The 12,701-nt window shown below is 53.0% G+C and overlaps 1 protein-coding gene across 2 annotated transcripts; it reads right to left on the reverse strand.

Annotated features, from left to right (window-relative positions):
* Positions 1 to 277: 277 nt before the first annotated feature.
* On the reverse strand, positions 278 to 11,735 carry SETD6 (SET domain containing 6, protein lysine methyltransferase). Of its 2 annotated transcripts, none has more exons than XM_074968450.1 (9): positions 11,613 to 11,654; positions 7,351 to 7,452; positions 6,690 to 6,834; positions 6,047 to 6,188; positions 5,398 to 5,592; positions 4,976 to 5,099; positions 3,327 to 3,507; positions 2,769 to 2,911; positions 278 to 1,263 (listed from the first exon to the last, which is right to left on the reverse strand). In XM_074968450.1, the coding sequence occupies exons 1-9, from the start codon at positions 11,637 to 11,639 to the stop codon at positions 952 to 954; spliced, it is 1,371 nt and encodes a 456-aa protein (XP_074824551.1). In that variant the 5' UTR covers positions 11,640 to 11,654; the 3' UTR covers positions 278 to 951. The 2 variants fall into 2 exon arrangements, with proteins under 2 accessions (XP_074824551.1, XP_074824552.1); XM_074968451.1 differs by having other exon boundaries at positions 279 to 1,263; positions 7,351 to 7,449; positions 11,613 to 11,735.
* Positions 11,736 to 12,701: the final 966 nt, after the last annotated feature.

Consider the following 12,701-nt stretch of genomic DNA (forward strand, 5'->3'; position numbering starts at 1 on the left):
ACAACTTGTGATGCCAAGGATCCCTTACCTAATGCATGACAGATCATTTAGCTGCTCTCTGCTGACTGAGGAAGGCAGATAAGCAAGCAAAATAGCCACCACTCCTCAGAGGAATTCTTGACCTCTAAGCAGCAGGTAAAAACATCCTGTCATGTACAGGCCAAAAAAAATGCATAACACTAAAAGCCTATGTTAGTCTCAGTGGCATCTCCAAACATAGTTTTGCTATAGGTAAAGCCTGAGGTAACAGTATGATGCCAGCTGTCTCATGGTTTGTTGCTTGACCATAGGCAGAATGACGTCCAAGGGAGAGGCACGGAGCCAACTGTAGCAGATCAAGGGTTCTGAAATGTTCTAGGGGCTTTAGTCTGAAGATTGGACAAATCTGCAGCCCTCCTCAGGCTTTGAACAAATCACTACCAGTGCTGCAGGCCCAGCTGCTTCGAGTTTGCAGGCTGTTCCTGCTTGACTTGACTCCCTCTTGACTAGCATGAGCATTTTCTGAGATGCTTGTAACAGTGAATGAGGAGACTCCACTTCAAGCTGTCATCCTTGCAAAGTATAAAATCATCATTCTGACTACCTTCCCTGCAAAGCACTCCTTGGTCAAAGTTAGCAGAGCTAGACCAGGTATGCTTCCTCCTCAACTCTCACCCATGTTGGTTCTTGAACATGGGGAACCCTCCTGCATGTCACACTTAAGGCTAAAATCTAATGAACAGACTTTCCTCCCCAGTAAGACAGGTATGTAATTTATAGAAAAGTCAAGAGGTAGATGACAAGCCAATACAGACATATCAGGAGTAACTGGGTCCAAATCAACTCTCACCCTTTGTTCTTCCTCAATACAAGTGGCCACCCCATCCGTCTTGACGGTGGGGGGGAGAGCACAAGGTTTGCTTTATACGAAGCCTGCAATTCCCTGCTTCCAACGGCTGAGTCCATCCTCTGCTAGCTGGCCAGCTCCAGCAGCTGGTGCAAGATCCTCTTCTGCCCATAGCGCACTTGCAAGGCTTGCTGCTCTCGCTGGCTTAGTTTGCCATAAACCACCTTGTCATTGAGCAAGTCCTGCTCTGCTTTAAGGTCTGAGCTGTAAGACTCCAGAGTGAGCAGCGCACTGTCATGGAGCAGCTTCTTCCATGAGGCTTTGAGTCTGGGTATTGTCTCGTTAGACAAAGTAAAGCTCTCTTCATCCTCTGTGTCTTCTTCCCAGCCCTCGTGCTCTTTAAACTCTTTGAATTCCTCTGCAGCCATACACAGCACCTACAACCAACCACAGATACCTAGTCATTATCTCAGGCAGCGAAGCCTGACTACAGCTGAATAGAATCAAGGTCCCAATTTTCAGCTACTGAAGTTAGCAAAACACAACCCTCCTGGACTCCCAGGGATTTGCATGGGGTTATTCACTACCTCCTTAGCACCCATTCCTATCAGCAGGATAGCAAAGCAGCTAGTTGGTTTAGTGGGGGCATTTGGCCAAGACATGAATGCTGAGCATGCTTTCTTCAGTACAGCATGTGATCTTCAGGGGCCTCAGTTTCCCAGCAGTACTTAGTTTTATTGCAACACTGTCATAGTCCTGAGGGGGGAAGGCTGGTGTGTGTCTTAAAATTCCCTGCTCCTGGAACCTTATCAGATGAGAATCTGTTTTCATTTCCAGAGAAGAGATTAAATGTTAGTCAACTGCACTGTGAAAGCCTTTAAAAAAAAAAAAAACCGCAAGCAAATAAAGCAGCTCAACATTTAAGATCATGATTTTCAGGGGTCTGATTCCAAGTTTTCAGTGCTGCTAATGCACAGCTGGGGAGTGAAGGGGCCTTGTGTTTAAATGTTTACTTCCCCCTTCCCAGCTAGCTTCATGAGGGCTGTCACAAGCATAGACCCTCCAATATGGATTGCCCATGACTGCTCTCAGCTTCCTGCACAGTTTCTCCACTACACATCAAGTCAAGTCCCTGCTACAAATTGGAGCTCGCAGCCACCAAACAATTAAATGCCACATCCCCCAACCTGTCACAGCACTTCTCCCTCTTGAGGCTCTGTGCTCTGATCCTCTTCAACTACCCTAGGAAGCTCACGTATCTCCTTCCACAATAAAAGGAGTGCAAACACACTAGACTAACTTGACCTCCATATAACCCTAGAGCACCAGACTCCATCTTTGCAATTAGGCCCTTTCCTCCCAGTTCTGAGTAAAGCTATAATCACAGGAAGGCAAAAATGTCCCCATCCCCTTTATTCTTACAGTAAAAATCTCCATAAGAGGTCAACATACTGTATTTCTAAACCAGGGTTCGGCAACCTTTCAGAAGTGGTGTGCCGAGTCTTCATTAATTCACTCTAATTTAAGGTTTCACGTGCCAGTAATACATGTTAACTTTTTTAGAAGGTCTCTTTCTATAAGTCTATAATATATAACTAAACTGTTGTATGTAAAGTAAATAAGGTTTTTAAAATGTTTAAGAAGCTTCATTTAAAATTAAATTAAAATGCAGAGCCCCCCGGACCGGTGGCCAGGACCCAGGCAGGGTGAATGCCACTGAACATCAGCTCGCGTGCCGCCTTGGCACGCATGCTATAGATTGCCTACCCCTGTTATAAACTATTCCAGAGCAGAGAGTCTATCTGAAACCCCACATTGAAGGCACAACAGCACAAGTCAGCGGAGCCTTTGGAGAACGAGACTCCATGGGACAGGATCAGTGTAGACATCAGACATCTCTGCCACCTAGAGATGAAATCACTCCCCCCAGAGCACCACGCACCTTCAATGTCATGGACAGCTCTTCCTCTGTCAACACTTCCTCCCAGCCAATCACAAAGGCGCCTTCTTCCCCCACCATCTCCAGCTGGCAAAGGAAATCCCACTGCTCAGAAACCAGCTGCCGCTCCGCTTCAGTGCTGGCACCTGTTTGAGGCCAACAGGGGAGACACATCAACCACGCCCACTACATATTGCAGGGGGGACGGACAAAACTCTGCAGAGCGAGACACAGGCTGAGACTTTCAAAAGCCACGAGCGCATTTGTACCCCAACGTGCAATGCCTTAAAGAGGCCCAACTGCCACACCCCTTAAAACCCAGAGGCAAGAAGCACTTTCAGGGACCGTTCCTACAGCAGAGGCAGATGTTGATTGTGGCTGCCTTGAAGCTCATCCCTGATGGCGGAAGGAAAACATTGAGGGTGCCCCACCATGAGTGGTTATGAAAGGCTGGCTACCATACGCCTCGTTTAAAGGGCTGCAGATATGGCCCATAGCCTCCTTCTACCAGAGTCATTTAGAATTAAGTTACCCTACCTCCAAATGCTACAGGCCACTCACCCTGCAGGGCAGCTCTGCGCACCGTCACCATCTGGATGTCGGCGGTGTCGTCCGTGTTGCCAGGGTACGGCTCAGCAAAGCCATACATGTGCATGAGTTGCCAGTTGGCCATCTGGCCGTAGGTATTGAAGATCTCTTGGCCTTTGCTGATGGGCTGCGTGGTGACCATTTTCAAACACTCCTGTAGGCGGAGGGATGGACCAGGCACGAAGGTGAAGGCAGTGTCACGATACTCAGAGTAAGAGACTCTGTCCTTATGGGGCAAGTGTGGCCGAATTCCCCCGCCACGTCTGCAAGGGAACTACGCCTTGCTGGCTCCCCACAATGGCCCTTGCGCATGAGAGAAAGTGATTCTGGGACACACCAAGAAATCCTATCGCCTGGCAAACACAGGAGGGTTTCTCCGTGGCCCAGCCAATACCGTGCACAATAGGCTGACCTGGGAGAGAGAGAGAGTCCCTGGCAAAGACAGAGGTGAGTGTAACATCAGCTGCAACCTCTCAGTCTCTGGCCCTGCTCCTGTCACATAAAAGCACCTTGGTGGCCCATGTGATCACAAAGCTCTTTCCCCTGCCCCGCGTCGCTGGGGTGGGAGAGTCTGCACTGCCATTGCCCGTGCTCATTCTATGGCAAACAGGGACATCAGTCCTTCAAAGAGGGCAAACTAGGCCAGCATCATTCCCTACTGCAGGGGTCGGCAACCTTTCAGAAGCGGTGTGGCGAGTCTTCATTTATTCACTCTAATTGAAGGTTTCGCGTGCCAGTCATACACGTTAACCTTTTTAGAAGATCTCTTTCTATAAGTCTATACATACAACAATAGTTTACAGAGTAGCAGCCGTGTTAGTCTGTATTCGCAAAAAGAACAGGAGGACTTGTGGCACCTTAGAGACTGACCAATTTATTTGAGCATAAGCTTTCGTGAGTTTAGTTATATAGTAAAGTAAATAAGGTTTTTAAAATGTTTAAGAAGCTTCATTTAAAATTAAATTAAAATGCAGAGCCCTCCGGACCGGTGGCCAGGACCCGGGCAGTGTGAGTGCCACTGAACATCAGCTCGCGTGCCATAGGTTGCCTACCCCTGCCCTACAGGAAAACGTACCTCCCAGTGCTCAGGCCCTCGGCATGTCCTGGAGCCAAGCCCCCTATCTGCCACCAGGCTGACAGCTCCCAACACGGAGGCATCAACGCCCCCTTTGCAATCAGATTGGCAAAGGCACACCCTGCTGCCCGTGCAGAACCCCACTGGGCTTCACACGGGAAGGTCTGGTCATTGCACTGGGGGCCAGGAGCGTGGAATCCCCTAGGGCTACTGTAACCGAGCAGTGCCTCCGCCAAGCAGGAGCAATATGGGTCGCAAGTCACGGCGCTCAGTACTGGGTAACAGAGGAGGGGCTATGGGCTGTGGCAGGCAGGGCAGAAGACTGGATGATTTAACAGTCCCCCACCTGGCTTTGGAATTTAGGAGTCTCAGTGGAGAGCAAGGGCTGGGCTTCCCCTCCAGCACCGCCATCAAGAGGGAGAAAACCAGAGGGGAACCACACTGCAGCTTGTTGTGATCAGACAGAACCAGCTGGACGAGTAATGAGCCCTGGCCAATGCCTAGGGATACATACACTCTCCACTCCCACGGCTCCCCACCTACTCACCAGGGAATATTCCAGGTTGGCATTGTGATTGGCCACGTGATTCAAAATATCAGCCATGGGCACCATCATGGGCGGGTTGGGCTCCTTCTCATCCTCGTCTTCCTCGTCAAGGGGCTCCTGGAAGCTATTTGGGAGGAGAGGAGAGGACAAGCTGATTCCCAGCCTTGCGAAATGAAGCCATGGCCCTTAGCCCACCCTGGGCCAGTGACTGCCAGGGGCCGGCTGGCTACCTCGGAGGGCACAGAGAAGAGTAAGCAGTGTGAGTGCCAGAGCCGCCACCTGCCAGGAGAAGCCCGGTGAGCTACAATCTAGCCCTCCTGTCTGACTCCCCAAGGAGATTCCTCAGGCTCACCCAGGGAGGCTTCATTTCAGCCCCTCTGGATCCAGAGATGTCTGCTGCGGAACTGCCCTCCCCATCTCACCTGTAGGCCATGACGAACGCCACCAGCCTCCGGTACAGCTCCGGCGTGTGCAGCTTGGGGTCAAAGAGGTCCAGGTGGGACTCCATGAAGGGCAGGATGATGGAGGTGTACTCCAGCTGGATGTTGGCCAGGTCTTTGTCTACTGCTTCTAGGATGCCAGTGCCTTGCAGGAGCCTCACCCTCTCTTCTTCAGGCCTGTATCAAGCGGCAGGCAGGGCAAAGACGATCCCATTATCCCCACCCAGGAAGGGATTGAAATAATATAGTTACCCTTGAGTCCAGGATCCTCTATGGCCTCCCACTCCACTGCTGTCTGCATCCAATTAGCCTGGACCCCAAGTTCAACCCACCATAAACCCTGTCTAGCATTTAGGATGGGCAGCCACCTAGGCTGCTAACGTATCTAACAGAACCAAGCTACAAACATGCCTAGCCCCAGTGCTGCTGACCCCTGGGGAAACAGCCAAAGAGGGCAAGAGGCACATAGCCAGGAACAGAAACGAGGCCAGACCAGTGCTTTATCCCGCGTAACACACCGACTCCCAAGAGCCAGCGCCCCAGTGGCAGGAGGGACCCAATGCCCAGGACCGAGTCTCATGCAGGCTGCTGGATTTCTGCAGCCTGACGCTAGCATGTGGTATAATCTTACCAGAACATGGGGTGATCCATGCTGCTGAAGTCAGGCCAGAGCGAGAAGTAAGGACGCCAGTGGGAGTTGCTGGCCGTGTATTCATGCAGCAAAGACAGGAGGAGAGGCACCCAGCCGGACTGACTCTCCAGGGACGCTTGGTCTAGGGAGCAAAACACAGAGGAGACAGGGAGGAGAGGAGAGGAGGAACACGCCGAGATCCTAGGTCCTGTTATTCCTTCACCAGAGCGCCAGTGCCCTAGGCTGTTACGGACCAAAATCACTGCACTGCCCCAGGCTCCCTGGCAGAAGGGGTGGGGTTGAGTTGGGGACTCCAGACTTGCTACTCCCAGGACGGCGGGGAGACACGAGGGTGGGGGTGGCTCTTCCACCAACAATCCCTTCCCCCACTTCTTTGTTAGAAGCCCTGCCAACCACTGCCCTCTCCAGCTATAGCTCAGACAACTCCCTCTCCCCAGGAGATTCCCTCAGGCTACAGGCTGCCTGAAGCAGACGAGAGCACGTTGGCCATTGACTAAGGTCCAATCAAAGACAGTCAGGTTAGAAAAGCACCAAACTTTTAAGAACTTCATTCCAAAGTGGCAGCCAGTTGAAGTCAGCTGCAGGACTCCTCAGCTCTACGCCACGTGCCCTGCTCTCCTACCTTTTTCCAAGAGGGACCGGATGGAGGTGGTGTGCTGGGACAGGAGCGCGGCTCTTGGAATGGTGAAGAGGACTTCTCCCATCTGGAGGTCCTCTCTGGCCAACAGGCCGTAGTCTGACACCGTGCCCTCTTTGCTCACATAGACCTAGGAGAGAGGTGCCTGTCAGGGCCTGTGGGGACCCCAGTGAAAACCTGCCTCTGATGGGACAGCCGTGAAGGGTTGCAAGAGAAATGAAGCCAAGAGGTCAGGAGAATAAATCCAAGCAGCATCCATGGAAGCCCAGACAGCTAGTCTCATCCCCCACGTGGCCGAGGGATTTCCTGCCAACGTAAACAGGAGGCTGGTTTTTAAATAACAAACTGATAGCCGACCCGTCGGCTGCACCCTTGCACTAGTGCATGTGAGAAGTAACTGGAAATCACCACCTCGTAAGCCCTCACACTCAGCCTCGCTGCTTCCCGGCTCACCACTCCAACCCCTCCCCACTCATCTGCAGAAGTTCTGGGATCACCCTGCCCTTGGAAAGCCAGCCTTGCCCTATCAGCCCGATGGGTTGCAGATACCCATACGCCACACTCAGCCTGAGACCTTTGAACACTGGGACTCACACCCAGATGAGGGTCACTCGATACCCAGCTTCCATCATCCGGATCCTCCTACCTTTGGGCTGAGCTCCAACCCGACCTTCTCACACCAATCCAGGAAGCCAGAAAGGGCGTCAGCACTGCCATCCTTGGTAAGGCTGCCCCCCGCGGCTACCTGCTAACAGAAATAGGGGTCAAGCTTAGAGAACAAGGACAGCTCAGGCACTGGAGAGATCTTATGGCAGAGGACGGAGGGTAACCCTGGAGGCCTCACTAAGTTCCAGGTTGGGTAAATTACACCACAGAGGGAAGCCCTAGGGTCCAGCGGACGGAACAACAGATCAGACGTTAGGAGACCTAGGTATTATTTCCAGCAAAGCCAGGATCAGTCTGGCATTGGGCAAATCATTTCATTTCACCTGGGCCTCAGTTTCTGCATCTCCAAACAGGGTGATACGGGTGCCTATCCATCTTTGTAAACTGCTTTGAAGTCTATGGACAGAGAGGAGTATTACTAGCTATCCCTATAGCTTCAATTGGATACCCTGGTTCCTTCACTTCCTGTCTTTAAGGGCTGCTGTGCACTTGTTACACATCTGTTGTGTTTCTGGGCAGAGATGGCTGCATTCCTGCAGTGAGTGAAGTGCTTTGGGATGAAAGGGGATATTTATATATGCGAGATCATCATCAGAAGACAGGCTAGTCACGCTTGTCTCTCCCAACACAGGCCCTGGCTGCAGGGAAGAAAGGAAGAATGACAGAAGACGACTGTTCTTGGCTGTGACCAGAAGATTTGAACTGGAAGCTAAAAGATCTCAGAAACATTTACAAGAGATTAAGTCACTTCTTCGGGTAGGGCTTCCGTTCTGTGGCACAGACAGATTATTTGCTATTGCTCTTTGATTCAACAGGGCCCAGCAGTCTTCCAGACTGTAACAGGTACCGTTACCCCCTTCAGTGCGAGCATGGCCGCTCCCCACGCCACTGGTGAGTCTGTGCCCCAACGGGAATAAAACCCATCTCCCTCCCATTTACTGTTGGTTGAACTGTTTGCCTGGTCAGACCAAGCTTACGTTGGAGGGAAATGCCAAAAATCAAAGTATCATTGAAAGTTAGCGTTTGAAACTGGATTGTTACTGAAAACATTAGACAAGTAGCAGGCAAAACACAATGATCTGGGATTTTTCCCCCCCTTGGTCAGAACACACAGCTCCATTTGCAAGGATTTGTGGGGCCATTATTGTCATTCACAATCACTGGACTAGCCCGTGCAGGTGTCTAATCCTTCGCTAATCCCAAACGTTTCAAATTGCAGGGTGATCATTCCGGTCCAAAAGTTCATTCTAGAAGAGTATTACAAAGGGCCTGACTACACTACTGCTTAAGTCAGGGGCAGGCAAACTTTTTAGCCTGAGGGTCACATCGAGTTTCCAAAATCGTATGGAGGCCCGGTTAGGGGAGGCTGTGCCTCCCCAAACAGCCAGGCATGACCCGGCCCCCACCCCATCCGACCCTCCCTGCTTCTCACCCTGATGCGCCCCCCCCCCCGGGACTCCTGCCCCATCCAACCCCCCCTGTTCCTGACTGCCCCCCCAGGACCCCTATCCCATCCAACCATCCCTTCCCCCTGACCACCCCCCGGAACCCCTGCCCCTGACTGCTCCCCACTGCCCCATCCAAACTCCCCTCCTTCCTGACTGCCCCCTGGGACCCCTGCCCCCATTCAACCCCCCTGTTCCCTGCCTCTGACCGCCCCGCCCCGCCCCCTACCCACACCCCCACCTCCTGACCACCACCCCGAACTCCCCTGCCGCGCCGCCCAGAGCACGAGGACAGGCAGCTGCACTGCCCAGCTGGAGCCAGCCACGCACCGTGCAGCACAGAGCACCGGGTCAGGCCGGGCGCTGCAGCTGTCCTGCCCCAGGAGCTCCCAGCCCCCCGCCCCGAGCACTGCGCTGGCAGCGCAGTGAGCTGAGGCTGCGGGGGAGGGGGGGGGACAGCGGGGGAGGGGCTGGGGGCAAGCCTCCCGGGCCAAAAGCTCAGGGGCCAGACAGGAGGGTCCTGCGGGCCGAATGTGGCCCGTAGTTTGCCCACCTCTGGCTTAAGTCAATGTAACTTGCGTTGCTTGGCATGGGGTTTTTTCACACCCCCGAGCAACATAAGTTACATCGCCGTAAGCAGTAGTGTAGACGAACCCTAGCTCAAAGTGTCACTTACCCAATGAGGCAGCAGAAAGAAGACTGCATGGCCATTCATACAACACAAAACAGCCAAGGGTCAAAGCGGGCAGTCTGGAAACAACCCACAGGTAAAAATTCCATAACCAGACTATTCGGCAAACAGCTTTGCAGAAATCAGGGCTGGTTTGTGACTAAGCTGCTAATTAAAGGAAGCTACTTTGCTAGTGAAAATTATTTAAAACCATTTGACTAGCTCCGATGAAAAGATTCCACCTAAAACCTGTATTCACTCCCTCTAGAGTCAAGTTGCTTTGTTCGGTGTTTTTCTGACTCATTATTCCTACATATTTATTGCTAACGTGAGCAAGGTGAGAAGGTTGGTCTGATTTCATTTTCAGGATTTTAATCTTCATAAGACTGGCCACACAGGGTCAGTCCAATGGTCCAGCTAGCCCAGTATCCCGTCTTCCAACAGTGACCAGTGCCAGGTGCCCCAGAGGGAATGAACAAAACAGGTAACGATCAAGTGATCCATCCCATCGCTCATTCCCAGCTTCTGGCAAACAGAGGTTTAGATACACCCAGAACACGGGGTTGTGTCCCTGATCATCTTGGCCAATAGCCATTGCTGGACCTGTCCTCCGTGAACTTATCTAATTCTTTTTTGAACCCAGTTATACTTTTGGCCTTCACAGCATCCCCTGCCAACAAGTTGCACAGGCTGACTGAGCGCTGTGTGAAGAAATATTTCCTTTTGATTGATTTAAACCTGCTGCCTGTTAATTTCATTAGGTGACCCCTAGTGCTTGTGTTATGTGAAGGGGTAAATAACACTTCCCTATTCCCTTTCTCCACAACAGTCATGATTTTATAGACATCCATCATATCCCCCCCGAGTTCTCTCTTTTCCACACTGAACAGCCCCAGTCTTTATAATCTCTCCTCACACTGTTCCATACTCATCATTTCTGTTGCCCTTCTCTGTACCTTTTCCAGTTCTAATCTATCTTTTTTGAGATAGGGCAACCAGAACTGTGCACAATATTCAAGAGCTGTGTGTACCATGGATTTCTATGATGGCATTATGATATTTTCTGTCTTCTTATCTATCCCTTTCCTAGCGGTCCCTAATGCTGCACATTGAGATGTTTTTAGAGGATTCTCCATGACTCCTCTAATCTCTTTTTCTTGAGCGGTAACAGCTAATTTATTTTAGGCCCTATCATTTTATATGCATAGTTGGGATTATACTTCCCAGTGTGCACTACTTTGCGTTTATCAACACTGAATTCCACCTGCCACTTCCTTGCCCAGTCACCCAGGTCTGGGAGATCCCTTTGTAACTCTTCCCGGTCTGCTTTGGACTGAACGATCTTGAGTAACGTGGGAGCATCTGCAAACTTTGCCACCTCCCTGCCCACCACCCATCTCAGACCTTAGATTCAGACTTTAACCCGCTTTAAGAAATGTTTAATTTAAGTAGATTTCAAGGGAGTCAAGACAGGGGCCGACTCTCGGCTCTCACCTGTCAACAGTGACCGGCTGTTAGGCTCGGAAGTGTCAATGCAAAGATTGGTTTCAGAGTAGCAGCCGTGTGAGTCTGTATTCGCAGAAAGAAAAGGAGGACTTGTGGCACCTTAGAGACTGACCAATTTATCTGAGCATAAGCTTTCGGGAGCTGCAGCTGTAAGGTGCCACAAGTCCTCCTTTTCTTAATATAAAGATTAGGAGACACGGCCCCTAACGAAGGCAGAACAACGTTTCTGGCAGAGCTGGATTCGGCCACCCGGGGCGGGGGGGTTTATTTCCCCAGCCCGGATCACGCCAGCCCACAGGCTTCCCCACCCCGCCCCAGCAGTTACTGGCTGCAGCCGAGCCCGCCGCTCCCTCCTCGGCCCTGCCCAGCCGAGCCTGGGAGATCCGCTTCTTCCGCCCCTCGGTGCAAACGCTCCTCGCTCAGGCAAGTGGCCCCGGCTCTGGGGCCGGGCAGGGAGGAGCATCTGGGGAGGGGGCTTTTCCTTCAGCGAGAGCCCCCGGCATCTCGGGGGCCCGGTCCCGCCCCACGGAGCTCGCTCCCTCCGGCCCCCCCGAGGCTGGAGCCGCCCAGGGTGGGGGGCAGGGGCCGGAGCCCCCAGAGGCGCGTCCGCCCCCCCGCTACCTTGGGCCTCTTCGCCGCCGTCGCCATGCCCGGCCTCGGGGTGGGACAGAGCCGCGTCCGCAGCGCAGAAAACAGGCGGCGGCCGCCGCTTCCACGTGGTTCCGCAGCACCCGGGGCCGCCTTCCGGGCTGGGGCCGGCCACGCCCCCTCCGCTTACGGGGGCCGAGAGGGGCCTGCCGCGGCAGGTTCCTCCCCCGCCCCAGGGGCTCCCTAAGGACTAGGGGGCGGGGCTCCCTGGGGACTAGGGGCGGGGCTGCCCCGTGACCCAGCAGGGAGCTGGCTGCAGTCTGGCGAGGGCTGGGGGCAGGGGCCAGGAGGGGTGACTGGGGGAATGGGGCCAGGCTCACCCCCCCCCCATAAAGTGCAGCCCCAGGCCCTGGGGAGCGGGGTCATTCTGGCGGGACAAACCCTTCCAGTGCTGGGGCCTGTGGGGTCCGCGCGCAGCCCGTGGGCCCTTAGCGTGTAGGGCTCCCCTGGGAGGCGCCCCCAAAACAAAGGGCGCAGGGTGCTTTGGGGAATGCAGCTGCGGGGGGGGGCGGGGTTATAAACATACCAGGTGGGATTTTCAAAAGGGACCAGTGATTGGGGGGAGGGGGAACAAGAGATGCCCCAAAGGAGCCTGTTTTCCAGAGGGCAGGTGGCTCAGCAGGGCCTGACTTGGGTGGCAAGTTGAACACCCTGAAATCAAGGCAGTCCAGCCACTGGTCCCATTGGAAACACTTGGCCTCAGTGTTCTGGTTTCAGAAGTTTCCAGCTGAATTAAAATTCAAACCCTTTGCTGCTGCTCTTTGCAGTGAGAAGGTGCCGTTCCCACTGGTGAAGTGAGCTAAATCAGTTCTCAGAGGGGGTGGTTATGAGAGCAGCCCCACGGCCTTCCTGGGGTGGTGGCCCCACACTGTAGTCACTTCAACACTGACACTGTAAACCTTGTGCCCAAGTCATTGGTTTTCCCTTTTAGGAAGCGTTGTCAGACCACTGATTTGTAGCTCAGCTGGCTTAGCTTCAAACATTTAGCCAAAGGAAGCGGGTTGGGATGTTGGTGTCATTAATGGCTTTAAAGGGAGCCTCTGAGAATGCCTACAGGGTCGG

The sequence above is a fragment of the Natator depressus genome, chromosome 12, assembly GCF_965152275.1.
Source record: "Natator depressus isolate rNatDep1 chromosome 12, rNatDep2.hap1, whole genome shotgun sequence".
NCBI classification, from domain to species: domain Eukaryota; kingdom Metazoa; phylum Chordata; order Testudines; family Cheloniidae; genus Natator; species Natator depressus.

Coding starts and splice junctions, on each gene's coding strand:
- SETD6 (XM_074968450.1), bottom strand. CDS start 11,639: ATGGCGACGGCGGCGAAGAGGCCCAAG. Junction 6,189..6,689: donor CCGGTCCCTCTTGGAAAAAG/GTAGGAGAGCAG, acceptor TTTGCTCCCTAG/ACCAAGCGTCCCTGGAGAGT. Junction 5,100..5,397: donor GCGTTCGTCATGGCCTACAG/GTGAGATGGGGA, acceptor CCTCCCAAATAG/CTTCCAGGAGCCCCTTGACG.